At 42.1% G+C, this 27,935-nt stretch overlaps 1 protein-coding gene across 1 annotated transcript; it reads left to right on the forward strand.

Moving 5' to 3' along the window:
• Positions 1–212: 212 nt before the first annotated feature.
• Positions 213–26,971, forward strand: il17rd (interleukin 17 receptor D). The gene is made up of 16 exons (XM_037102113.1): positions 213–551; positions 12,778–12,832; positions 15,957–16,079; positions 19,800–19,918; positions 20,036–20,156; positions 20,506–20,550; positions 20,731–20,882; positions 21,118–21,183; positions 21,413–21,467; positions 21,605–21,715; positions 21,867–22,051; positions 22,202–22,317; positions 22,684–22,947; positions 23,089–23,646; positions 23,782–24,071; positions 24,448–26,971. Exons 1-16 carry the CDS (start codon positions 432–434, stop codon positions 24,570–24,572), a joined length of 2,505 nt encoding a protein of 834 aa, XP_036958008.1. The 5' UTR covers positions 213–431; the 3' UTR covers positions 24,573–26,971.
• Positions 26,972–27,935: the final 964 nt, after the last annotated feature.

Genomic DNA, 27,935 nt, shown 5'->3' on the forward strand with positions numbered 1-27,935 from the left:
ATTGTCTTTTCTGACGTTGCTAAAACTACGTAAGCTAGCAGTCTGCAAACTTTATCTCTCGAGGGGGAGTCTTACTCTGTGTCACGGTGTGTGATTAAACTTACACTGTAACATCCCTTTAAGGCAGCAATTGAACTTGATACTTTCATAATTCGGGTTTTTTTGTTTGTTTGTTTGTTTGTTTTTTGTTATCGTTTCATAAGTTCTTATCTTCCTGTCTTATGGGGTCCATACCTCCTCCTCTTCAGACCCTTTGAAGAAGTGGAGACCAGACCTCCACATGGTCCCCACAAGGGCAGTAAACACACACACACACACACACACACACACACACACACACACACACACACACACACACACACACACCTCCTCTCCTCTGCTCTCCTGTCCTGTCCTCTCTCCTCTCAGAGCTGCTCAGACTTGAGGGAGGAATGGCGGCCCCTCGGAGTTTCTTCATCTCCCTCTCCGCGTTATTCCTGCTCTTATATTTCTCCTGTGGATCTACGACCTCCGGCAACAAGCGAGCAAACCAGGAGCGATGCGGCTTCAAGGTAAAAACACGAAACATCTGCACCTTTATCGCGTTGTTTTTGCGACATTTAGCGAAGAAAGAAAAAAAGGGGCTGCTGCGTCGTCTCAAGTCTCCAAAAACTTTTTTTTCGGAGGTGGTCGGTCTGTTTCTGTTTTCTGTCTCAAACGTCTGAAGATGCAACTCGCAGACAGTTTGTTTGGCTAACTATGCCTGCAAAAATGAAGTTTAGATAACACTGTTGTTCCGACAGTCGTAACTTCACAGTGTGTTTTTGTGAGTCGGGCTGCTTCACTCACGCTGGTTACCTTTCTCACCTGTCTGTTCCGTTTCGGGTTCGACCTAATTTTTGCGTAACGTGAGAAACCAAACTCCGACGAGAAAAGTGCTAATTTAAAGATCACTCGCTCTACTGGAAGTCTTAAGAGATCGAGAAAGGAGTTAAACCTTTTTATGCAGAATAAGTCAGATATATTACTAAATTCGGCACATGTGTAATCGATCATAGAGGTTTTTTTTTAAATGTAACAATCTCCATTTACAACCCAATTTATTTACATTGTTCACTGTCCTCCAAGATAGAAACCACAGCATATAAATAGTTTGACTTTCAGTGATATGCTGGATTGAACAGTGACACCCTCAGCTCATATCTGTGTGATCTGCTGGCTTTAGAAACATAATCTCCATCTGAGATAACAAACTCTTTTAACTGTAATACAATAAAACCTTAATTTTCTCTGCTGTATAAAAAACTGAAAGCTGAAAAACCAGACTAGTCACTGTCCCGTCTACCTGTCCTGTCCGTGGGGAGGTTGTTCTCTGCTTCAAACCAGACTCCATTAAAGAAAGTCATAATTAAAAGTTTACTCCTTTTGAAGCAAATCTTTTTACCTTTAAAGTATTTTTTCAGTATCTGGTATGTCTGTGGTTACTTTCGGCACGTACGTAATACATCCAAGGGCATATAATTATAGAGAATTTAATTAAAGCAGAAATTATGAAATAGATTAAATGACATGAGTTCTAACAGACAAAACAGAGCTTTTTTGAGTTTTGTGGTTTTGGGGAATTGCAGGTAGTAAAGCTGATTTCCTGCCCTTTGTGTGTCCTGTTAAAAACATTTGATGTGGAAAACAGGAATATGTGAAGTGATGCACCGCCTCCACACTGCAGCTCTGCTTTTGCACTTCACAGCAGCTTTGATTCCTGGCATGAATGAACCACTATTTAGTCTGCACCATCATCTGAGATCAAAATGTGCAACACTTTGAAAACTCGATGCCTTGATATTCCATTTTCTTTTATTGTCATATGAACCTTCTTTGTACAGATGTGCCAGAATTATTCTGAATTATAAACACTTATTCAACTTTTTCTGCACATATTCCAGCTGTTTTGTGTTGATTGTCAAGTGAAAATGTCACCTTTTCACTTACTAAACTGCCATTCAGACTGAACCAGACCTGAGATTCTTTATTTTTCAACTTATTGAACAGTCTAGTTATCTTTGTCAGTTAGAAAAGAGGAGTTGGTGTTGCTGCCATAAGCTTCTGTTGGATTGCAGATTGCTATGATAACCATAGAGTAATTATATAGTCGTTATAATAACCACTTTTTATCTTCTTCTTTTTTTAACGAAAGCTGAGCTGGGTGATGTGGAGCTCAGGTGACATTACTTGAGTGAGTAGGTGTTTACACTATTGAGCAGAACTTACATTGACAATTATTACTCTGTTTTCTAGTGAGTGATCATCAGAATCAGCTGGCCAAGTATGTGAACACATACAAGGAATTTGACTCAGTTTTTTTCTTTGCTCATGATATACATAGACGTGAACATGAACATAAACATAACATGACAAACATTCAACTAGAAAGAACAAGAGTAACAAAGAACAGTATAAATGGTATAAAAATTGTAGTTCGTAAATAACAAAGTAAAGTGTTCGGAGGTCTGGACTATAATAAATATATATGTATATAAGTTGAATTATTTACAGTGTGGATTTATGTTGTTAAAGAAGTAACAGTGATGTACAGGTAGCATACTGAACATTCAATTATCTAAAAACTGCTCAGTAGACCGAGATGACGCCTTGAAATGTCAGTGCAGAGATATTCAGTTCACTAGTGTCATGTATGAAAAGCAGTAATAAAAATAAATAAATAAATAAAAATCAATGTTGGTTAAAAAATTACCCAAACAATTGTCAATAATCAGATTAATTTTGTTGATCAATTCAAAGACTGAAAAGTATTTTCTTTTCCATGTTTGTAATGTGGAAACTAAAATTATCTGATGGTGTCTGTGTGAGTGTGAGTGTGTGTTACTCCACAGGTTTTAATTTTCCTGTGTTGATAGATGACTCCTACCTGCCTTTGATGCTCTCTCTCTCTCTATCTCGCTGTGTGTGTGTGTGTGTGTGTGTGTGTGTGTGTGTGTGTGTGTGTGTGCATTATCCTGGTTTCCTCTTTCTGGCTTTGAAGTGTTTTCTACAGGAAGCTTCACACTGTTTACTCTGCTGAAACATTCCTTCCTGCTACACCCCCCCCCGACACACACACACACACACACACACACACATATGCCCTGTCTCTCGACCACCTCCCCCCGCTCTCTCTCTCCTGCTTCCCCTCTTTTCAGAAACACACACACTTCAAAGGCTGCTGGATGGGGGTGTGAGGACCTGCTATTCTACAGGTGTGAGGTTATTAGAGCTCTGCGTGTGTGTGTGTGTGTGAGTGAGTGAGTGTGTGTGAGAGGGACCTATAAATGCTCTGCTAGTTTTACAAGTTTACGAGGCACCCTGTGTGGAGCTGGGTATATTTAGACAGAGCTGAAATAATGACTGGATTCACTGATTAATCCACAAGTTCTTGGATCAAAGTTTCTCAAACCTTCTGGTTTCTCTACCGTGAAGTTTAGCTTGTTCTCTTTGTTTTGTGTGGTGGTCCACTGTGTTTGTTTTGGTCTAAGACTGTTCAGAGAAATCAGTGTGACTTTAGACGTTACTAAAGTCTTGTAGAATTTGTCATTAATATGTATTTAATAGAGAAAGATCAATAGACCAATCAATAATATAGTTGCAGCCCTTGATTTAGAATTTTTTGCTATGCCCATTTGATAACTGTTTTTTTATATTGTAGTTGTATTTTGTTTCATTACTAGTTCAAACAATAGAGCAACACTTCACATTTAAGGCTAAAGTTGTTGTTTTTTTAATCATTTATAAGAAGTTAAATATCTAAGTTAAGAACTTTAAGCACAAGATTCAGTCAGAATTCATCAGAACCTCGTGAACACTGTGTGAAAGAAAACGTTCTCATGCTCATTCATTTCAATTAGAATCCCTCGTTGGAACAGCAGGGATGCCACGTCATGAATATGCAGTGTCGTCTTCTTGAAATGTTGAGACTGGATTGGTTTTGTTTTGAAGAACGTGGCTGTAGTGATCTCTACTTGTATTTTCACTACTTTGATTTAATTTTTATTGGGTTCTAAAGAATCTCTAAAACAACATATGACATAACATAGAACAAATAGTTGTTACAAGGTACTCAAACAAAGATGTACAAATTCTTATTTCCAGCTAGTCCAGGAGTTGATTTACTCTTGATGCATGTTATTTCTTCTTTGTTCCCCCTTTATGAACAATATCAAGCAATTGCAATTTCCTTTAGGATCAACTTCTGGTCTTCTTTCCTGTAAAGCTGCCGTATTGTTTCCTAGTAGACACATCAGAGGATGGATGTGTGGCGTGACATTTCCAACAAGGTCTTTAATGGTTGCCTTTACATCGAGAAAGTCTTGAGTGAGTACCAGAAAACAGAAAACGTGGGTTTAGTTTGAGTGTCAAGAAAAAAACTGAGTAATATTCTTTGAGCAACAAAGAAAAATCTAAATCAAGGCAGCAGAACTAGAGATATCTTATTATGACTCCACACATTCTCTGTCAAAGCCTGACGCCTACATTACCCACAATCCAACCTGTCTACCAGCCGTTTGGAGAATTTGGTTGTGTTTTGCTAGCTGTGGCTAATGTAGCTTCTTGCCTTGAGCAGAGATGAGGAGCACTGCAGACGTCTGAAGAGCTCACTTCTTCTTCTCGTTTTAAAAAAAAAAAAAAGTTTTCATTCTTGTGGTCTTCACCGACACAAGTCACTGATCACTTTATCAGACTTCATCCAGCTCCCACATGGCTTTAACCAACTTAGTAAGACCTGCGTGCAATCATTGGTGTTTCTTCCTAGATGGACAAATTATTAGTTTTCTCCAAAAGAACAGAAAAGAAACACTGAACCCCTGGATCTCATGGCAGAAAGTGCTTCATTTTTCCTGAATGCTTCAGAGGCTACAGGTTACCCCAGAGGGCCAGAATGAAGGATGATTTAGGTCTGTGTTCAAACTCTCTCTGGTCGAGCACATCTGCTCAAACCATCACATCTGTCTCAGTGGAGGAAGACGTACCAGGAAATAATTCCGCTTCCTTTGCTTTGTCCCGCTCTGGTTTCTTCATCGTTCTTTCTCTCATTTTTTAAAGTAGATTTCAACCCTGTGTCCGTGTCACGTATCCCCTCGTCCTCCTTGGCTTCGGTGTGTTTTTGGCATCGGGGAGCCTCACAGGGCGTCACGGCTCGGTGGGCGTCCGATGTGAAACACGTGTGTTCTCTGGTTCTCTGGCGTCTGAATCAGGCAGAAGGTGAAGGACGGAGGCTGGAACTTCACCTCTGACATAAAACATCTCAGGGAATTATTTCTTCATAGTCAAATATCCAAAACGAGTTTATAGGCTCAAGGATATTAATATTTGTGCAGATTTGTTAGTGAGTGAGGAAAAAACAACTATGTGTTTCAGACATTGGGGAATCACAATAAGTGTAATGTTGCTGTCTGGATGTCTCTCTCACACTTAAGAGCACTTTTGCATCAAGTTAAACCTTTTTTTCTTCTTCACGTCACTGTAAATTTGGACTCTTTGAGACGTGGTTTGCAGTAACAGTATGTTCCTGCAAGGTTCAAGGAATAGTGTCCTGTCCCTTCGCTAGTGATAGCATCTGTGCGAGTACATGGAGCGTTAGAGTCATGGAAAACAAAGTGAATCCTAATACTTTTTTCTGGTGCGGGCTGAAATGTGTCTGCAGCACTGGCGATCAGAAACACATGATCTGTTGGTTGTGATGTGGTTCCAGCGCTTTCATTGAAACTGACCAATCATAACCAGCCACATGTGAGAAGTTCTCCCTTCCCAAGTGTCCTTAGTGAGATTCAAGGCACCACAACACCTTGCTTCAGGTGTGGTTTACGTTGCTCGTTTGGAAGTTGAAATGATGGAACAAAATTAATCATGATATTTTCCAGGAGCATCACCAGATCAGTCATATCAGATTAACTATCAAAAACTGTCAGGTATTAAAAGCTTCCCTCAAACATTGGTCCAAGTTATATATCTTGTTTACTTTTTCTCTGATTAAACACTTACTAATCTCAGTAAACAGATATCTTCAGGTGAGTGCAGAATAGAATTTTGGTATTGGAAGTGTTCTGGTTTGCGTTTGTTGTCTGTTTGTAGTCCGAGTTTGTGGTGTTGACCAATCATGTCTGAGTCTTCTGAGGTTGAATGCTGGTAAACGGCCTCTGTTGAGGGCAGAAGAGGCAGAATGCAAGCTCCGATCAGTTATCGTCTGACAATGATTTAGCTTTTAATTAGCTTTTTAAAAATTTTCTGTATTCATCTGAAGATTAAGAGTTTTCTCTCAACTCTAATCTTATTTAATCTTATTCTCGCATCTCAAGTTGGTAATTGGGCTGTCAACAATTGAGACGGAAGAGGAAGTCTTGGCTCAAATATTTATTATCCAGATGTCTGCTAGCTGGATCAAAAGCCCTGAAACACTGGCTACTGCCAAAGGCAAAATCACCATCAGATTATTTAAGACTGTAACTAATTTAATATATCCAAATTTATTTCTTGTAGAGCTGCTTGAGTTCTGACAACATTTAACAACTTTGGCTCCTTTCGTTCATGTTTTATTTAATTGTTGTTACATTTAAGGTAAAGTATGGAAAAATTATCGATGGTTTCCAGCTTTAGTAGGGACTTTACTTCTCTACTTCTTCTCTTCTTTTTTCAATGTTTGTCAGTGTTGGAGTTTGACCAATAAACTGTCAGCAGCTCACTGAAGAGTTCATGTTGTTTTCTTGAGGATAGTTTGTATTTTCACGTTCATTCAGTCACACTCATGTGTCTTCGTCTCAGTTGGTGACAGTAAGTCCAGGTCACATGACCACATCCTCTGCTGACTTTGGTTGGACCCTCACAGGTCGTTACGTTTACGCTGTTTGTGGTGACCGATGTTGGTTTGTGTCTTTTCAAAGAAAGTCAGGGTTTGTCCTGATCCCGTCTCTGTAACGAGAGAGAGCGAGGACAAACCGTCACAGCAGGAGAGGAATAACTCCTCCTGGGTGAGGAGGAGGAGGAGGAGGAGTTGAGATGAAGAAGAGGGGTGGGGGGTCATTGAGGAGCAGTCATGCAGGAGGAGGAAGCTGCAGGTTTTGTTCCTGCGGTGGGAAATCTCTGGTTGGCTGCTCCCGAACACACGCACACACACAGTTTGCATTGTTGCACCTCACTTTTGTTTCCAGCTTTCTCTTTCTGATTTTGTTCCTCCTCTGGGGCTGCAGAGCTGAGATCAGATTTGATGAATAAAAAAAAAAAAAAAAAAAAAAACATAACCAGAGAGACAAAAGCTGATCACATCTGGTCACCTGAGACAAAAACTAAGTCTATGCATTCCTAATCATCATACGAACCCTGTATTTTAACCTTTACTCATTTATATAACATTATGACTCGGCTACAGTACATTTAATACGGCTAGTTGAAGTCAGATTTCATGAATGCAAATTGTGAAACATTCTTGTCGACTCTGGAAATCTCACATCCTCTGTTGGATTGATGTTCTCAGGCTCATTGACTGAACCGCTCTTCACTGTGTGTCAGCACTCGATTTAACACAATCTGGTTTTCCCATCAGTGTGCACCTCAGATGATTTACAGATCTGCTCTTCACGCAGGGACGAAGCTAACCTCGTTTTTTACTAATTTTCCTTAAGTGCTGAAACTCGAAAAAACAGTCAAAATACACGTTATGTTCTTTTTTTTTGTGAAAAGATGGTGGAGGCCGTCACACAGTTCACGTGTTCATATTGACTGACAAAAATGAAAAAAAGCTGTTTCATTGAAGCTGACCAGCTGATAAAAAGATTAATTTCAATGGTGGAAAACATCAGAAAACAGTGACGGGAAGAAGAAATGTGTTTTCACTCGGGCCACATTTCAGAAGTGTCCCAAAAGCGTCTCTCCGCTCTGCTCCGTGGCGTAGACGCGCCAAATCTATTTTTGATGGAAGCGGACCACAACTGAGTCGATCTGCACAGAACAGATTCAGCCGGACAGGAAGTCATTGTGGCATTATGCATTCAGTTAATTTTTTTTTAAATAAAACAGTGAGTGTTGAATCGGGATCTACATCACAACAAAGCTGGAAATATTAACAATAAACACACTTAAAACTGACAAATAACAAAACTATTTAACGATGTAGCCGACTGAACCACAATAGAAAACACAGAAAACGATGAAATAAATAAAACCATGACTTCCCCTGGTGGGATGCGAGGCTGGTGGAGGACAGGACAAAACGGTGTTGGACACGCCAGGTAACAAATATTGTCTTAGGTGGTGATGATGCACCAGGTGATCAGGACGATAGACAGTTTGGATCCACTCAGGTAGAAGTCATATGACTGATTCTTTGAGATCTGCAGCAATACAACAAGGTCCCACCAGACCTGAGTAGACCGACTATAACTTTGACCTCTGTGGACGTAGTGCTGTGCTGACTGGCCACAAAATATACACACAGACACACAAACACACACACAGATACATAGATATTCTAGTGCGGCCCTGTTGTTCCATATGGAAGTGTTTGTCTGAGTTAGAGACAGGAAGACATTAAGAGGAACAGGGCTGGGTTTTTAGCCCGGAGGCATTTGCATGAACAAGACCCTCATCAACTACACACACAGAGTTTAAGTGTGAGGCTCTTTGAGGCTGTAACAATGTTCACGTTTTGAATAATAAAAATACGTTTAAGGCTGTTCGGCAGCTTTGTTCAGCAGGTCCGTTTGTTGTCCTTTGAACCAGGAAGTAGACATTTTTATTTGTACTAGATATAATTTTCTGGAAACTTGGTGACTTGTTGATGAACTTCTGTAGCTGGCAAGCGAAAGGATGGTGTTTTAATATAAACGAAAACTAGTTCCCATGACGTGTTCTGACAAGCAGGGCGCAACACTAACTTTTAAAAGTGGTTAGCACTTTGCTACCCAGAGTCTTATGTGTTATTGGTTAACTTGTCCACCCTCAATTCTTATACGAGATATTATCAACGAGCTGGAATCAAAAAAAGGAAATCCAGCAAGTCTCTCGTTTCTCCACCATTGTTTCTACAAACAATGTTAATGTATTGATGCTCATGCAGCCAGATATTCATTAGGCAAATTAGAATGTATTTAATTATATGTTTCCCCTGATGGAAACCAAAAGTGAAGGATTGGTTGCTGATTTCTAAAAAGTGGTTTTCAATGTGGTCTCCAACCTGGCAGCTGTCACTGTCGGGCTCTGCTTAGAGAAAAATGACAGAAATAGTTACAAATGCAAAGAGAAAGCTTTAGAGAAAAGTTCTTGATGCACACTGACAGCTTAAGTTACCAGAATAATTCATCTGTAGCGTAGAAGTAACAACACCAAACTTTAACTCTGGATCCCCAAACACACTCCGTCTAGCTGTTTGTGCCTCAGCTCATGAGCATTATGTTGATTAGAGGTCAGTTGTGAGCGAGTCCCATGTTTTCTGTCCCACATCTGGAACTGGTCTGGTCGCCCCAAACAAACTGAGGCAGAGGAGAAGTCTGCTACGTGAACCTTGAAAGCCGTAATTGAAGGAGTTCCTGTTTAATCAGATTCCTCCTTCTCCTCTTCCTCACTTCCTTCCCTCTCTGTAGGGTCGGTGATTACCTCTCCCATCATCTCTCTCTCCCTCTTCTGAATCCGAAACCTCCTTTTTTTTGCGTCCTCCCCTTCTTTCCAGCCTCCTTGTATCCTTTCCTCCCCCACTCTTTCCTTCCCTCCAGCGCCGTGATTAATTGCTCTTGATGTTCAGCTAACTGAGCCTGCAATTAGCTGTCTGATTACCACAGGAACTCGTTCTGTCTGTGTGTGTTTGGGGATTCCCGAGGGGGAATTCTGCTCTCGTCAGGGTTCAAGTTTTTGTGTTTCCCTGTGTTTATACATTTGTAGTTGATTTTTGTTCCTTTTTCGACCTTTTTTTTAATGAGTGAACCACAGCGAGGAGTCGAACCTGCGACGTCTCCCAAACGTTTAGCGTGTCTGTTGACTGTGTTTGATGTCCAACAGCTGCTTTTCAGTTCTTCTTTTCCTACTCATAATGAACTTTTCTCTTCTTTCTTTCTTTTTTTTTTTTACTTCTTTTCTTTAGTTGTTTACTGATGTGACTCAGTCTGTTTGGCCTCGGGGCGTGTGTGAGTGGGATAATGATTATTACTAGTGAGAAACACCTGGCAACAGGAAGGAAGAAAAGAGTCTGTCTGTTTGAAAAATGATCAGTTGTAAAGTATGGAGGTTTGGCTCGTGGCGATGTGCAGGGTCACCGGCGGAGTACACAGTTCTCAATTATCAAAGTCAGTGAGTAAAAAGCAGTTAAAGTTGTTTAATCACTGCAGTCCCATCGTGCAGAATCAGCAGTTCTCTCAAAGCGTTCCTTCAAAGTTTCCTTCAAATTATCTTGGCGGTTTAACGGAAACATGGCTGCCGAGACCGATATACAACCACATCAACGCTTTAATTTGGGATTTATAAAGTTCTGTCCTATTTTATCTTAAGGCAGAAGTGTTTAAATCTTTTCTAAATGGCAGCATTCAAAGATCAAGTGAAAAGCCGTCTGACATGAAGATGGGAGAGATGCAGTACTTTTTAAATATCGACAGAACAGCACACACTTCCTGAAAGACGTTCATGATTTCGGTTGTGTTTGGTTGTTCGGCCCACAGCTGGTCGCTGTCAGACGTCGGGCTGATACATCCCCTCATTTGAGTGTGTGGCTGACCCTCTGACAAATGCTCCTGTTGGATGTCCTAAAGTCATGTTGAGACAGACAACAGCACCACATGAGAAATGCCAAACCCTTTTCCTTTGCCGTTCGTTTAAATGAATTGACGCAGTGGGGGTCAATGCAACAAAAATTCCAAGTTGTCCTACAAAAGGAGAACCTGGGTCAGCTGATGTGGTGTCACGTCTAGTGTTGGCCAGTCAGATATATTTTTTTAAGATTTGTCTCACAATCAAAATGATTAACGCCATGAAAACTGTTGTGAAACCATATTGTAAAGTTTTGGCATCTGATACATCTTCAGAATCTGGGATCAGTAACTTGAGCTGGAGGTTTCTTTCAGTGCTGTCAGTTTTTGGGTCTCTCTAAGGTGTGTTGGTCCCGGTTTTCCAGAACTGGAAAGTTTGGGCCTTGCTGTGTGGGTTTTTCCATGTGTCTGGCGTGGTTCCCCAGGTGATCTGGTTTTCAGACACCTTGTATTTACCAGCCTACGTGTTGCAGGAGAAGTCGTACCATTACCAGCTTTTTCGGGGTGGGGGTGTCTCAGTGCGACCCAATCAGGAAGTCTACGTTTTGTTCTGTCAGTGAGAACCTTCTCTTGATTTTAATTAGCCTCCTATTTAATGCTGCCAGCAGGACATCTGTGCACAGCAGCATGTAAACCTCTGCAGGTCAAAGGTCGGCAGGGGAGGCAAACTGAAGGCAAAATGTGTAATTAGAAAGAAATGATGGGATAAAGCTGCGTGTGAGTGTAGTTCTGTCTTTCCGAGGACATTTTTGGAGAGCGAAGATGGTTCGTCCCGTCCTCACTGTCTTCAAAAGGCTTTTGATGGTTTTAGGGTCCATGTTAGTGTTTGTTTGAAGGTCTGTGGAATGTGTTCTGGCAATGAGGGTCTTCACAAGTTTATAATTACAAACGTGTGTTTGTGTGTGTGTGTGCACGGGCTGTTGAGGTACAGTGACTGCTAACAAGCATGGCACACTTTCTTTAGGACACACACACACACACACACACACAGTAGGGGGTCTGTCTGATTGGTTTCAGGTGTGTGTGTGTGGTTGTATGTGACCACAGTCTGACACCTCTGTAACAAGCCTTAAGGTGGTGTGTGTGTGTGTGTGTGTGTGTGTGTGTGTCCAGCACGGCAACATGAAAAACAAGGTCAAAGTTGTAAAGCTGCTGAAATGTACCTCATGAGAATTCATGTCTTTGGACACAGAGAAAGGGATTGTGGGTAACTGTAGCTCACAGGGGAGTCGATGTTCGCACCTCAGCTACTCATCTTGTGTGTTATCTGCTGGCCTTTGTTATTAGACAGAGCTGCTGGGTGGAGCATGGACGGATATTCAGATCCTTTCGAGTAAAAGCCCTCGACACATGAAACCATCTTCAAAGAAAGTGGCGGCAGTGAAAGGCGACTGTTTCGTCACCTCCTGTCGCCTGTGTCTCCGCCAAAAGGTTGCACTCAAACACACCGCAGAGACTCCAGCTGATGGACGTTCTGCGCCTGCGTGAGAGGAAGTAACTCTCCGTCCCATCGGGTGGCTGTAGTTTATATTCAATATCAAAATGGGAAACGAGGAGACTTGATTTTTTTAAATATATAGCCATTTCTACTGAGGAATATGTCTGATTTAACAAGTTGTAAAAGTTTGGCGGTGGACATTAAGCGACGGTGTCGAGGGGCTTTTCTTTTCTTTTTCTGTTTCTCTTCTTATGCACTAACTCTCTGAGTGTTTTGACTGATAGGAAATCTAAGACGATATATAGTCTCATATCACGATAACGATATGTTGCCCAGCTCTGTTGTGAAGCTCGATTCGATGCAGTTTTGCGTAAGTCAGCACTTTGAAGATGTCGCTTTGGGCTCCGGGAAACTGTGAAGAACATTTTAACGACATTTTATTGACATAAACAATTACTCCGGTTTCATCAACATTAATCTATAATGAAAATAATCCTTATCTGTTGCCCTTTTTACCTGTTTATTGAAATTGTGTTATCCTTGACATCTATTAAACATGCAGATTGGTTGTTGTCTCTCTTTCAGGTGCAGTCTGGTACAGATGGAGGTCGCAGGTTGCCCGTCACCTTCAGAGCCGACAGTGAGTTCCTCTTAAATTCTGTGAAGTTTGATAATCTTGTGTTCCCAGGTGTTCAGACCTTGTTTACTCAAGATAGCAGCACTATTCAAAGCATTATAGTATTTGGCATGAAACTCAATCAGTTAAACTTAAAATAGAAACAACCGAACTTATGTTCATGAAGGTGGTTTGATGTCTGCTCTGTGATTTCATTCCTTCTCTGTTTATGTTCAACATTTAGGTCAAACTTTCTGTGAACACTTTTCCAAAGTTAAACTCAATCACACAATTTGATCACAGCCTAAAGCCATTCTTTATTTTCCGTTCCCTCTGAAGCTCCTTCAACCCCTCCTCTCCACCCCCATCCTCTTCCTCCACCACCATCCTCCTCCTCCTCCTCGTCTTTTGTTCTTTTCTCTGTAAAAGTCAAGTTCCTGAGCCGTAGCCGATCCCTCCCTCCTGCTTTTGTCCGTGACCATGAGCGAGAAGCACTTTCAGATCACTCTTTGTGCGTGTCTGTGTATGTGCAAGTTTGTGTGTGTGTAGAGAGAGAGTGTGTGTGTCTGCAGTTTTCAAGCAAACCCTATATAAAAGCTGAATTTTTCAACATTGGCCTCGCAGATATATCGGTGTCATCATATATGTTGTCCGTTTTGCACCGATATATCAATTTACTTTATAGAGATTGGCGATTATTAGATTCAAAGTTAGGTAGATTATCCTTGTCTGGCTAAACTAAACAACACTGACACCTACTACTACACATTTAGTATTAATTAATCAGCTGTCATCAAACTCCTGGGAAGAAGGTGAATTAATGGATTTCACAAAACGTTGAACTATTCCTTTAAATGCGTCCTGAAGGCTCGTTCTCTCTCTGAGGGTCTCCCTGTGAATTTAACCAATCAGCTGCATCGTTTCATTTTAATTTCAGATAATCTAAATACATACGAGGTCACGGATAATGAGGAGGTCAGGGGTCAGAAGGTCACGTGGCGCTGAAGTGATGATGCATCCTGTTCTTTAAAACAGATGAAGTAAAAAAGTGCTGAAACCCACAAAGTTTAAGCCAAAGTGATGCACTGAGGTGTTTTAGCATGACAATCAGGACCAGCTCATTGTGTGTGTGTGTGTGTGTGTGTGTGTGTGGAGTGACACACCTCAGTGCCTCCTTCATCCTTCAGAAGCTTCATCCTCAGCTCTCGGAGGATGAAGGAAGATGAAACAGAGTTGGAAGTTTCCGCTCTCTCTCTCTTTGCTGCGGTGTCACGGGGGGTTTAAAGCAGGCTGACCTTTGAACTCTATGACATCTCTGATGGAACGTCTTTGATCAGGAAATCTTATAATGTCTGATTATATTCCATATTTCTCTTATTGTCAGCAAATGTGGATCCAAAGTCTGATATATCTTCTTCTTCTGTGCTGTAGCTCCATTATTGTCCCAAAACTATTTTTAAACTCATCAGTGAGCCACACCGTTGCACTTGATGACATGTTCCATCATCAGCATGAAAACAAACGCTGTAGTTTATTTTAATCAGTCTGGTATACACCGTCCTGCTGCTGGAAATACTCACTAGAGCACCAGATGTGGAAGAAAACTCCCAAACAACAGCTCTGTTTCCTTCTGTTTAACTGTTTGCTAGAATCTGCAGCGACCAGCTGAAAACATTAAACTTTTTTAAAAACTGAAACTAGAAGGGCAGAGCAACTACAGAGAGATGAAGGCAGCATGAACTTTAATAATGAAGTGTTTTCAAGGTTTCATAATACTTCTCTTGTTTTAGTGTTTGTTTAAGGCTGCAACATGTTGCCTCAGCCAGGTTGATACAAGTGTACGAAGAGGGATGAGACACGTCTTGAAACATGAAATATTTAAAGCGTTTTCCTCTAATTTGTCCCCCTGCTGAGTTTGTTTTAGCTCCCAATTATGCCTCAAAGTGGCTTCTTCATCCAGCTGTAGCAGCTGAGGCTCATGGGTATTGTAGTTCACAGCGTTAGTCACATAACTCACCGAGAAAACCAGATTTCTCAGAATAGAAACTTGAAATAATTAACTCAGATTCCTGAGGAAGAACTCGGCAGTCAGAAGCTGTGATGAAGAAGAGGAGCGGGCAGATGTGACCATCTCATTCAGCTTCCTCGTCTTCCTCTCGAGAGGAGGAGGAGGAGGAGGAGGAGGAGGGTGTGTGAGAGCTAAAACTGCCCTGCTTATTAAACTGGATCGATAACAGGAGGAAGAGGAGCGGGGAGGTGTCAACTAAAGATGAAGATTTCCCTCTTCCTCCAGTTGTGAACTTTGACCCTCTCTCCATCCTCCTCTTCCTCATCCTTTGTCTTTTAAAGAAATTTTGAATACAAAAAGGAGGAAAGTTGGAAGAATAGGCAAAACTATGACCATTACGTCCTTTATATATGGAGAAGCTTTATGATGGAGGAAGAGGAGGAGGAAGAGGAGCGACCAGCCGTGACCTTCTCCTTTAGCCCTGAACATGACCCGGCTTTGAGGAGGTGAGAGGAAGAGGAGCAGTGACTCGTGACGTATCCCGTGCTCTCCTGAACTCCCCTCAGCCATCTCCATCCTTTCTAAGCTCCTCTCCTCTGTCCCATCTTCCTCCTCCTCTTCCTCACTGCAATCCTTTCCGTCAATAGGTGGCTGGCAGGAGGAAAGAGGAGCAGTGAGTCGTGTCTGAGCTCACGCCCCTTTTCTTTTTGCATCCTAAGTCCATCTTTTCTCCTCCGATCCCTCTCTGTTCATGGCTGGCTGCACCTCCTCCTCCTCCTCCTCCTCCTCCTCCTCTCCCTCGTCCTCTTCCTCTCCATCTTCGTCCTTCATAAGATAAAGAAAGAGGGAACAGGAGGAGGCTGATGTAGCTGCGACAGCTGTGGAATCAATACAATATGTTTCCTATTCAGTCAAAAATTTCATGTCTTTGTGTGTGAAAAAAATATAGAATAAAACTTTTTAAAGTTTTTATGCACATGTATGTCCTGGTTTTCTGTTTTGGATCATATTTGGAAAAAGGTGCTTACATGCAAAGAGGTTCAGGTGTGATTAACTGAGCTGTTGTTGACCCTTCTCTCTCTCTCTCTCTCTCTCTCTCTCTCTCTCTCTGTGTCTCTGTCCATGTCTCTCGCCCTGCAGACTGTTCTTTAAACTACCCGTTGGGAAAACATGTGATCCATGAGGTCGTCAACGTCTCCTTCAGCCATCTGGCCTGTGAGGATCAGGCTGCCGTGGTCGTCCACTGGTCTGCCAGTCCACTAGGTACCTGTGTGTCTGTTTACCTGTGTGTCTGTTTACCTGTGTGTCTGTTTACCCGTGTGTCTGTTTACCTGTGTGTCTGTTTACCTGTGTGTCTGTTTACCTGTGTGTCTGTTTACCTGTGTGTCTCTTTACCTGTGTGTCTGTTTACCTGTGTGTCTGTTTACCTGTGTGTCTGTTTACCCGTGTGTCTGTTTACCTGTGTGTCTGTTTACCTGTGTGTCTCTTTACCTGTGTGTCTGTTTACCCGTGTGTCTGTTTACCTGTGTGTCTGTTTACCTGTGTGTCTGTTTACCTCTTCACATGCTTCTCACAGAGATTTAGAGAGGAATGAAAGTGAAGGAGGAGGAACAGGAAAGTAAAGTAAAACCTTCAAAAACTCTCAAATCTGTAAGATTAGCTAGGTGTGTGTGTGTGTGTGTGTGTGTGTGTGTGTGTGTGTGTGTGTGTGTGTGTGTGGGTGTGTGTGTGTGTGTGTGTGTCCCTTTGATCAGGCCCTGAGAATATGAGAGAGGATCACATCTCGCACTACAATACCACGATTTGACCGTGAAGGAATGTGTGTTTCTGTGTGTGTGTGTGTGTGTGTGTGTGTGTGTGTGTGTGTGTGTGTGTGTGTGTGTGTGTGTGTGTGTGTGTGTGTGTGTGCGCTCGCTCAGTGTAAGGTGAACCTCTCTCTCGCTCCCTCTGTGACAATACAGCCTGTTGTTTTCTCACAGAGACACAGAAATCTTCCAGAAATGTTCCATGTCACGGTCACATGTGAACAGCAGCCAGAAATCCTTCATCTGAAAACAAAGAAAACTAAGAAATAATTATAACAGTCAGTCAGATTTCCTCCTCAGTATCCGCTTTTAACTTCTTCTTACTGAGAACTGCAGATGTGAACGTTTAAATCAACAGTTTAAAACAGCTTTTCTTTGTCAAAGTGTCTCGCGTTTCTTGCAGCAGCCGAAACAGACGATAAGATGATTAGTAGATTTTATAGGTTTAAATCAAACAGTGTGTAACTTCAGGTCCAGTGTGATTATCGCAGGTGCTCATCTTTTCTTATTTTCCTAGAACTTTCTAAAAGTAGACGTTGTGAAACACTATGTCATATAAATGTGAGTCACTCCTGTCAGTAACTAGTAAACGTTTCTTTGCTGATTTAGATTTTACAGACTGGAGCAGGTGGAGGATTTGGTTCATTTGGTTTTGGTTTTGCTGGGAATTTAGGATATGACAAGAGTTATGTGACTGCCAAAAGTCATGTGATCTTCATCTGGTTGCGTAACAACTCATGTTGTTTTCATTAGGAATTATTTGAATGTTATGAATCGGGATTAGGAATTCATCGCTGTGCTCTGAATATGATTTAGAAAGGAGACGTAATATCCAACAGTTCATACGAGCTGTGATTTTGAGTTCTGTCCTGCAGCAGCTGGTACACTTGGGGAAACAAGTGATAATGCTGTAAAGACATGAAGTTTTACCAGGTGGACAGAAGCTACAGGTGGTGTGCAGCTCCCTCAGGAAAGTTAATCTTATTAACTTCATGCAGAGTTTGATTTGTTCTTTGATGTCTTTATATAATTATGTAATCTAAACCTCGGGCTCACTGCAGGTCGTGCATAAAACAGACGCAAACTCATAATGCAAAACCAAATCTTTACCATGATATCATGCTTGTTGCAGCGGTTCTCTCAGAGGTTCCTCTGAACTGATTTTAACCAGAATGTCTCACAACATCTGGTCACATTTTGCTGAATGCAGGCCAGCGTGCTTTCCGGGCCGTTCTGACCCACAAAGATTGGTCACATCGACTGAGCTGCCAAGAGACCACAGACAGATGATAGTTCATTGACAGATGACACCAAGAGGGTAAAAGTTCAAGGCATAATGTCATGACAGAGTAGTGTTTGCTGATATTTGACAGGGATTTAGCTGAAAAATGATCTGCAACCATTTTTAGAATCAATTGAGTGATTTTCCAAGCAAAAGTACCAAATTTGTTCTCTTATTTCAGCGTCATCATTGTGAGAATTTGTCGCTTTTCTGTCTTGTAACAGTGAATTGAATATCTGAGTTTTAGACTGAACATGACATTTGTAGACATTATTTTTGGTTCTGGGAAACTGCGATATGATTTTTTTTAATGTGCATTATATAAGTTCTTCTCATAAAAGGCCTTGAAAACTAAAAGTCCCCAAGTCCAGACGATGGAGGGATCTTCTCTCACAGAAAACTGCTCCTCAATAGTCCCGCTTGTAATTATGCAAATTAATATTACAATAAAAGTTAAGCTAACTTGAAGCTGAAAACCAACAGAGCTGACCGGAGGCACAGTGAAGGGTGCTGACTCAGGCATCTGTGAGCTGACCAATCAGAGCAGACCGGGTATTCAGCAGTCGGGGCCTTAAAGAGACAGGAGCTTAATGGATAGAATGAGAAAGCCGACGAGTTATTTGAGCATAAGAGTGTGTAAACCTATTTTAGTAGTAACCCACAATGATATTATGGACCTGTAAGTGAATAGAATATGTCCCCTTGAAGAAAAAGTCGGATCACCAAAGGCAGTTGGATTAATCCTCTAGGGAACATGTACTGAACCAAACTTCTTGGCCAAAGTGGTGAACAGATATATTTTTAAATACTCCAGAAATGATACTGAGGGAAGGAAGACGAACATGAACTGAGAACAAGTCTGGCGTCACGCTGCAGCTGTCGTTAATATGCAAAACATCCTCGTCTGTCCTCAACTCTGCAGGAGAGAGAGAGAAGTTCAGGAATCTGCCTCAAGACAGAAAAACCTGTTCGACTACTGCTCGATCTCTCTTTTCTCTCTCTCTCTCCCTCCTCTCCCCACAGAGCTAATAGGAAAAACATGTCCTGTGGATGCAAAGGTGTAATTACAAGACAGACGTGTTCTTTCAAAGATCAGGGAGGAGAAGGAGGGGAGGAAACAAGGAGACGAGAGGAGGAAGGGAGGTGTGAGGAGGAAAGGAAATCAGGGGTAGGATAGGAAGGATAAAAGGTAACAAGGAGAAGAGATTGGCAAAGAAAGAAAACAACAAGAGGAGGAAAAAAAAAGGAAAGAAAAGGGAACAAGGAGGGGACAGGTGGAGATAAAAGGAAACTAGGAGGAGGGAGGGGAACTGAGAGGGGAGGGACGGAGAAAAAAATGGGAAATGGGAGGAGGACATAATAAAAGAAGAGGAATGGAGGGAAGTGAGCAAGCAAAAAAGAAAGTGAAGGAGTAGAGGAGATGAGGAGAGGAAGAGAACAAGGAGAAAAAACAGGGAGGAGCAGAAGAAAGGAAAAAAGGAGAGGGGAATGGGGAGGGAAAGAGAGAAGGAAATCAAAAAAAGAGGAGAGGAATAAAGGAAAGGGAACAGAGAGAAAATGGGGAAGAAAGGTATCAAGGTGAGGAAAGGAAACAAAGAGAGGAGGAAGGAGGAAAAAAGGGAACTAGCAGGAGGAACGGTGGCAGTTAACCTTAAGAAAAGAGAGATGGAGAAGAGGATAGGAAGCACAGGGAGAGAAAGGAAGGAAACGAGGAGGGGAAAGAGGGAATGGAACTGGAACAAACACGAGAGGAGAGGTACAAGGAGAGGAAAAGATGCAGGAAGATGAGGAAAAGACTGAGGAAAGGAAAAAAAGGATTGCAGAATAAGCTGAGGAGGAGAGAGGGATGGTTGTGGGTCTTTGTTGGAGGCTGAACTTGTTGTCGTGTCTCTTCAGGTATCGAACACATTAAAGGCTTCAGAGTTTATCTGGAGGACAAGAATCCAGAAGGGAAACAGTGTCAACACCTCATCCTCAAAGACCCTCGACAGCTCAACTTCTCCTACAAGCACACGGTAGGACCAAAAAGATGACAGTTTTTACATTCACGTACAGTATTTCTGTTTCTTAATTTACTGCTGTTACCAAACTCTTTGTATTATCTGTAGTTCATTCTTATTTCACTCTTACAGAAGCTGAGCAGTCAGCCGTTCAGCGGTTTGACCTTTGACACCGACTACATGGTTCGAGTTGTTCCGTTCCCGACTCTGATGAACGAGAGCTTCTTCCCTCCATCCTTCCTCAGGACCAACTGTGAGTCCAGCAGCATTATACTCATTTGACTGACTGATTGATTAGCTTGCCCAGGTCCGATAGGAACATCTTGAATTTGGCTTTGTTATTAGTCAGTGAAATGGAACATGAAGACATTTTTTGTGTTGTTGGAAGATGGATGTTTTGCTAAGTTGAGTGAAAAATGTGCAGCTCTGGCTGTGACACAGCAATCTGAAAAGTAACTAGTAACCAAGTTATCAAACTGTCTGCAGACCGATATCCGTCAGGAGAAGACAACTTTGTCGGATCACCGAAGTGAAGATGAGTCTGCTCGATGAGAGCAGGAACAGTCAGGGACAAGCTGTCTAACCATTTCTTTGTTTTACAGCATGTGAAGTCCTCCTGGGATCAGACAACCTGGTCTGCAAACCATGTAAGTTCCTCAGTGTCGGCGTCATAATCAGAGACATATGTAGACAGATTTATTCCAGCATTTCATTGTCTTAGAGTAATTTAATGTAAGTGAAACTATTGCACAAACATGTGCATGATTAAAGCTCAAACATCACATGTCAAAGAGAGAGGAGGCTAAGTTTTGTTTCTGTCTCTGCAGTCTGGAAGCCGAAGACCCTGAACGTCTCTCAGCTGGGCTCGAACCTCCACGTGGCGTTCGATCAGGCTCCGTCCTCCTTCGGCTTCCACTTCTACTACCTGTACTACAAACTACGACAGGACGGACCCTTCAAGCTGCAGCGCTGCAAACCAGTAAGTGTTGTCAGGTTTGGAAAGGTCACAAAACTTTTCAGGTTTTGATGTAAAAGAAGAAGAGGCAAATGGTAAAAGGACTGAACTGTTGTCAATTTGAGGTTGCTCATAGATACATCAACATATGAGCAAGAGGATTTATTACTTGATTATAATGAAGAGATCGTGCCGCCTGCATTCTTAGCTAGGTTTTGGATTTATTTTGTCAAAGTTCTAACAACTTTTCTGTGTGCAGGACTTGAACCAGGCCAGACTTACGTGCATCCTGCAAGACGTCACTCCAGGGACCTACACTATAGAGGTACACAAACGCAGCACAGGACAGAGCTTCATTTACACAACACAGTGTCATCACAAGGCAGCGTTTGCTTCTCAACTGGTTTAACTGGAATCTGCTACATCGTCATTATCGACATTATCAATTTTAGTAATCAGTCTCTATGAATTTATATGAATCTATATTAATGTATGATGTTTCTCTCCTCTGTTCCCTCCTTTTCTTTCACTGCCTTTTCTCTTTTCTGTGTCAGTTGAGAGACGACAGTAACACGACGAGGAGGCAGACTCAGTATCATGTCAGCCAGGGTGAGACACACACAAACACACCTTAAACACGCGATACTCGATTATTTTCTCGATTTAATAATTTGGTCTGTTAAATGTCATAGTAGAAAGAAAAAATGTCTTTTGTCTCACGCTGGATGTGTTTGTTTCACCTCCAGTCCACTCCCCCTGGGCCGGGCCGATCCGTGCCATGGCCATCACAGTGCCGCTGGTCATCATGTCGGCCTTCGCCACACTTTTTACTGTCATGTGCCGCAAGAAACAGCAAGGTGAGAGCACTAATTGTTGGTGACATAAGGGACTCTGAAAGGCTAAAAGTAACTACAACTGTTCAACGAGCTGGCACTGTTTTTAAAAGTCTCGCTGTTGGTGCATATAAGTTAGATTATTCTGATGCTTTAACCCGTCTTGTCCATTTAGAAAACATCTACAGCCAGCTGGACGAGGAGAGCAGTGAGTCGTCCAATCACAGTGCCGCGTTGAACGCGGAGCGGCCGTGGCCCCGCCCCAAAGTGTTCATCTGTTACTCCAACAGAGACTGTCCTAAACACACCACCGTCATCCAGAGCTTCGCCTACTTCCTGCAGGACTTCTGCAACTGTGAGGTGAGACGGTGACAAACCTGAGAAAAGCCTGATGATGAGGAGCAAAAATTGAAATATAGATTTTATTTTTTAATCAGATGTTCCTTAAATCATTATGTTCCCTTTTGATGGTTGTGGACAGTTGTAAAATCTCTGTTCCGCCCTGTCCAGGTTGTGTTGGACCTGTGGGAACACCTGGAGATGTGCAAAGAGGGTCAGATGTCGTGGCTCAGCAGACAGCTGGACGAAGCCAACTTCATCATCACCGTCTGCTCTAAAGGCCTTCGGTACTTTCTCTTCTGTCTGCTTTGTTTATGTCAGAACCACTGCTGATATCTTCCAAGTCCTCTCAGCTGCAGTTCCTACAGTGACCACTAGGTGCTGCTAAAACACTGACTTCTGAATGTGGAGGAAACAACATTAATATTTACATTTCCTGTCCTGACCCTGTATGTTTCACTCTTTCCCTTTATGATATATGATTTATTGATAGGGTTTATTTGTCTCAACAAAAAAATCTGAGTCTTATATAGACTGAGACATGACATTTAGGCCTTGATCCAAACACTTGTCCTCCATCATTCTTTTTTTTTTTTTTTTTTTACTTCATTTAATTGTTCTCTATTCTCACTGGCTCGGTTCTCTTCCTGCAGCTACTACTCGGAGAAGAAGAGCCGCAAAGGGAAAACGCCAGTCAGTCGCCGTAGTAACAGCGGCAGCAGCAGCAGCAGCTCCTCTCCGATTGGTGGATCAGGTAATGACCTGTTCATCGTGGGCGTGGCCATGATCGCAGAGAAGCTGAGGCTGGCCAAGCAGAGTGAGGGGGGCGGAGCTCAGGAGCTGAACCGCTACATGTCTGTTTACTTCGACTACTCGACAGAAAACGACATCCCCACCATATTAAGTCTGGCTCCCAGGTAGATACGACACTGTGGACAAAATAACAGAAACACCTTTATGAATAACAGCACCAGCCTGCACTGCTCATGTGACCATTGTTCTTCATATTTATTATTTTATTTTTGGGGTTAAAGTTGAAAATAACTTCCTGTGTTCAGGTTTAAGTTGATGGACCAGCTGCCTCAGCTCTTCAGTCGCCTCCACTCCAGTCAGTCCAGTTTAGCCGATCGCGAGTCGCAGCCGCTCAACGTCTCCAGGAGGAATTACTTCAGGAGTAAATCGGGACGCTCGCTCTATGTTTCCATCTGTAACATGCACCAGCACATCAGCCAGAATCCTGACTGGTTTGAGAAGCAGCTGGCTCCTTCAGGAGCGTCCTCAACCTCCTCCTCCAAACATCCTGCTCTCCCTGCCGATGCGGCTCCGAACCCTCCTCCAAAGCCTCACTGCTCCTCCTCGTGTCAGCCCGAGCAGAGGTTTGACTCCGGCTTGGTGCTGAACGAGGTGATGGTGAAAACGCCGTCGCTGGAGGGCAGAAAGGGAGCGCCAAGGAGGAACATGCTCCTGCTGGCTCCTGGCTCCAGTCCCAGCCTTAATCAAGGCCCCAGCCACAGCCCTAGTCCAAGTCCGAGTCCTGGTCCCTGCCCCAGTCCTGGTCTCTGTCCCAGTCCAGGTCTGCCACATTGCTCTCTGTCCATGCTGGGACCCAATTCAAGGTAAAGCCAGGTGTAAAACCACAGCAGTTTTTATTTGTTTTTACTGTGAACATGAAGATAAATAGTTTGGACTCCACAGCAGATAATCTGAGGCCACTCATCAGTCTGACTGCTGCTGCATTTCTGCTCCTTCAGGTCCACTTCTGGAATATCTGGACTGTTACCAGGAGAATCATCAGCCTCCGCCTCCACCTCCTCTTCCTCTTCAGCTCCCTCCATCCTCCAGGAGGTGGTGGCCGCCATCCCCACCCCGACAGAAGAAGGCGGCCCCTCCCCTCCTGAGCTCCCTCCTCCTCGTGATTCTGGCATTTATGACTCGTCTGTCCCATCCTCAGAGCTTTCTATTCCCCTGATGGAGGGACTGTCACATGACCAGGCTGACTCCTCCTCCCTGGCTGAGAGCGAATCCTCTTCTTCTGGGCTGGGTAAGGCTGGAAACTTTTACAAGTGAAATATCATTATATACTATTATTCTGTGTTGTTATTGTTCAATTTAAGGAAACTAGAGATCTGAAACAGAAATGGAGGCAATCCCTCCCAATCAGAATTGCTCGCCAGGTGCATTCTCCTAAAAGTTTCCTAGCTTCCAGGTTGACTTCCTGTTTACATGGCCCACAAAATATACGCAGCAATTGGCCACTGGATATAGTTGAAAACAAGGCCACTGTATCCAGTTCCAAGTAATACATTAATGCCATTTATTAAACAAACTTTGATAGATATAATTATTTTTTTTCTATCTGTAATGTAACTGATTAAGGCAGAATAATTTCGACGTTCACACCTGGCTGTGTGTTTCAGGTGACGAGGAGCCTCCTGCAGTCACGTCGCTCCACTGCAGCGCTGCCACAGTTTGTAAAGCTGAGCTGCACCACAGTCACCACCTGGAGCACAGCGAGGGACTCGCACCTGTGGCCTCATCGTAGGGGAACGCCTCCGGCCGATCAAAAGAGGACCAAAAGTGTCATATATTCAAGGCCAAAAATGTGTTGGTGTTGGACCTGAACCCTTTCTTGACAGTGCCGTCATCCCATCGCCACGGAAACAAAACTGGAACTAATCAAAAGTGCACCACAGTGTTTCACCAGTGGAAATCATGGAGCTGTAAATTGCTGGTTTTGGTACGATGGTAACCACAGAGTTCTAGTAGACAAGTTACTGGTGGTAACTATGGTAACGGCTGTGTCTAGAACCATAGACTGTGTGATAAGTAGTGGACGGAACCACCGTGATGTAATCCATTGGTTCGTAAACTTGGTCTGAAGACCCCAAGTTTGGAATCATTTTTGACGCCATTTTTGTTTATTGGAGGCAGGAAGGGTTGAAGGTCCACATGTGATCTGAGCTGAGGAAGAGCTGAAAGATTGAGACCATAAACATATTTGGAATCTGTTAACTGAGGTAATAAACCCACCTGAGAAAGTAGTAGAGGCATTTTCTCATAAGCTTACATACAATTGGACTTCTTTTTGAAACCAGTAGAGTCACCCTCTGCTGGCCATTAGAAAGAATGCACCTTTAAGGCACTTTCCCATTGACTTAGCTTTGTTAACCGAAAGCTACGTCCACTATTTATACGGTCTATGTCTCCAACAAACTGTAACTATGGTAACAGCAGAGTTTTGTGACGAGCCCTGGTAACCATGGTAACCACAGAGTTCTATGATGCTTCATGGTAACTGTGTTAACAGCAGAGTTCTGGTACCACTGCTAACCACTGAGTTCTGCGACACCGGTCCCTGGTAACCACTGTGGTACTTTGTCGGCCTCGCTGGTCACCCTGCCTGGATAACTTTTTAAGGACTGGACCTCCAGATGCTGCAGACTGGACTGGTTCTGACCAAAGACTGCCTCAGCACTGCATCTTGATCTTTTTACGAGCAGTTGACTTTTGTGCGATGCTGACGCTGAAACAAACTGTAAGTTCAGGCACTTTGTGACGCAGAAACACAGAAAGACATCAGCGCAGCTACTGAGGTTCTGGTTCTGACGACCAGCTGCTGAATGTATCAACGCTTCATCAGAGGACGATGATATGGCAACAACTCGGAGGACATGTTTTGTATTATTCTTAACATTTAGGACCAAATGGGGGAAAACCACATATTCACCAGTGGATGCTGTTCTTTACAATGTGCCATTTTTTTCTCCATTTAATGTGCATTTTTCATTATAAAGGGGATTTCTCCATGAAACAGTTACACCACATTTTATCAATATTCATTGGGTTTTAATGATTTTTAATAATCATGTGTTTTAACAGCACGCTTATGTTAAAATGTCCTCTAATTGTTTGTTGACAATGACTCATCGTTGGAGCAGCAAGTAACATGATGACCACTGCCCGTTTATAAATCCTTAAACTGTCGAAAGACTTTTGTCAAAAATGTACTAAAACCTGCTAATGTGATGATATGGTGAAGGAGTTGTGTGAACTGTGTTAAACTGACATTTGGCTTTTATTGAATTTTGTTCTTTCTGCATTTTAATCCACAAATTCAGAATATAACATTCCAATGAATTCGACTGTTGGTGCCACTCCCGCACCGTAACGTATTGAAAACTGTGGTAACATTGTAAAGCTTGTGCTTACATATTTAAAGTGTTGACTGTTAACGTTACATTTATAGTTTTGTGTTTCTTCATGCTTTTGTGATTCTTTTCTAAACATTGTTGCAGGAAGCAGCGATGACGAGGGCATTATGAAACGTTCTCCAATTACTGAACCACTTTAAAGATGCCTGTGTGGAAGAAATAGATACAGGAAGTGTCAAATTTAGTAGGAAGTCGAGTTTAAATTACGGGAAGTTAACATTTTGACCAGAAACGGGAATGTCTTAACTTTGACTTGAAAAAAAGATATGAACCAAACAATGACATTAATTCACTTAAAAGGGACGCTTCTTATGATTGTGATTAGTAAGTATTGAGTCACCCTGACAGGTTTTATTTAAATAATTTGTTTTAATCCTTTTCATTTCTGGTTCAATTGGGCTTCCATACACTTCAAATATTGATCCGGTGATCAGATTTCATATCTGACACATGTAGAGTGACACGATGTCTGTCAGGATCAGCAGCTGCTGAAGGCTGAGCGACGACTTCTGGTTCATCTGCAGGTTTGAGTTTGTTGGAAGGGAAGATTCAGCATTTCCTGCTTGTACATATTATTTTTATTTTAACCTGGAAATGTCTGTTCTGCTTCGGTTTTGTATAGTTAGACTTTTGTTTATATTTCTTTCTCCATTTTCTAGGAATGTACTGTTTTATAGTACTTAAATGCAGGAAATAGTAAAATCCATCTAATAAAACATTTATGTTCTGATCTTTTTGTTCAATGTTTGACTGTTAATAGTTTGTTATTCTGATTATAATAAGAACAGTTTTTGCAGTTACTTTAACCAGATTGCTGAAATAGAAAAACTATAATATGACGCAAAATCAACTCATGCATGTTTTTTTTATTCAGACTACGTTATGAAGCTGCCGCAAAATGACTATCTGGTAACAAGAAGGACAAATACTTGAGTACAAGTCGCAAAGTATTTAAATTGCTTTACGACTGGTAATAATCTGTAATTCTCTTCAAGCTGACTAACAAGTTTTAGTTTCTTATAGTGAAACACACACACACACACACACACACACACACACACACACACACACACACACACACACACACACACACACACACAGACTTCAGTGACATAAAGACCAGCAGACAGCTCTATAGTTTGTGATCTGTGAAGCCTCAAAGCTTAAAACAACAGCAGCCTCTAAAACTCACAGACAGTCAGCCAGCACTGGTTTACCTTCAAAATAAAAGCATAAGCCTTCTCATGGATGGGTGTCCGGCTTCAACTCATAATGAATCCATTATCTATTAATCTGTCTGACCTTATTTTGTGCCATAGCTCTGGTAGAAAAACTCTTAATTAAAGAAAGGCGGCGTTTTATCTCGTTCATTTACTCTGTGAGCAGATTGTTGCTGATTTAAATCAAGCGTAACTGTAATTGAGATTTTTATGGCTGCTTCTGAGTGGACGTTTAACCTTTGAGAACTTATTTTGTGAAAATGGAAAAAAAAATAATAATTTAGAGAATCAGAATAATTGAACTCAAATGTAGTTACAGTAATAAGAATATTTCTGTTTTCCCAAACTCTTATATTGTGTCATGCTAGAATAGAAAATATCATAATAGATTATATTTCTTTAAGATAATTTAATTTAATTTTTGTTCATCAATTAAACAGTTTAACACTAATTGGGAGACAACTGCCTTTTTTG

This window comes from Acanthopagrus latus, chromosome 6 (assembly GCF_904848185.1).
Source record: "Acanthopagrus latus isolate v.2019 chromosome 6, fAcaLat1.1, whole genome shotgun sequence".
Taxonomy (NCBI): domain Eukaryota; kingdom Metazoa; phylum Chordata; class Actinopteri; order Spariformes; family Sparidae; genus Acanthopagrus; species Acanthopagrus latus.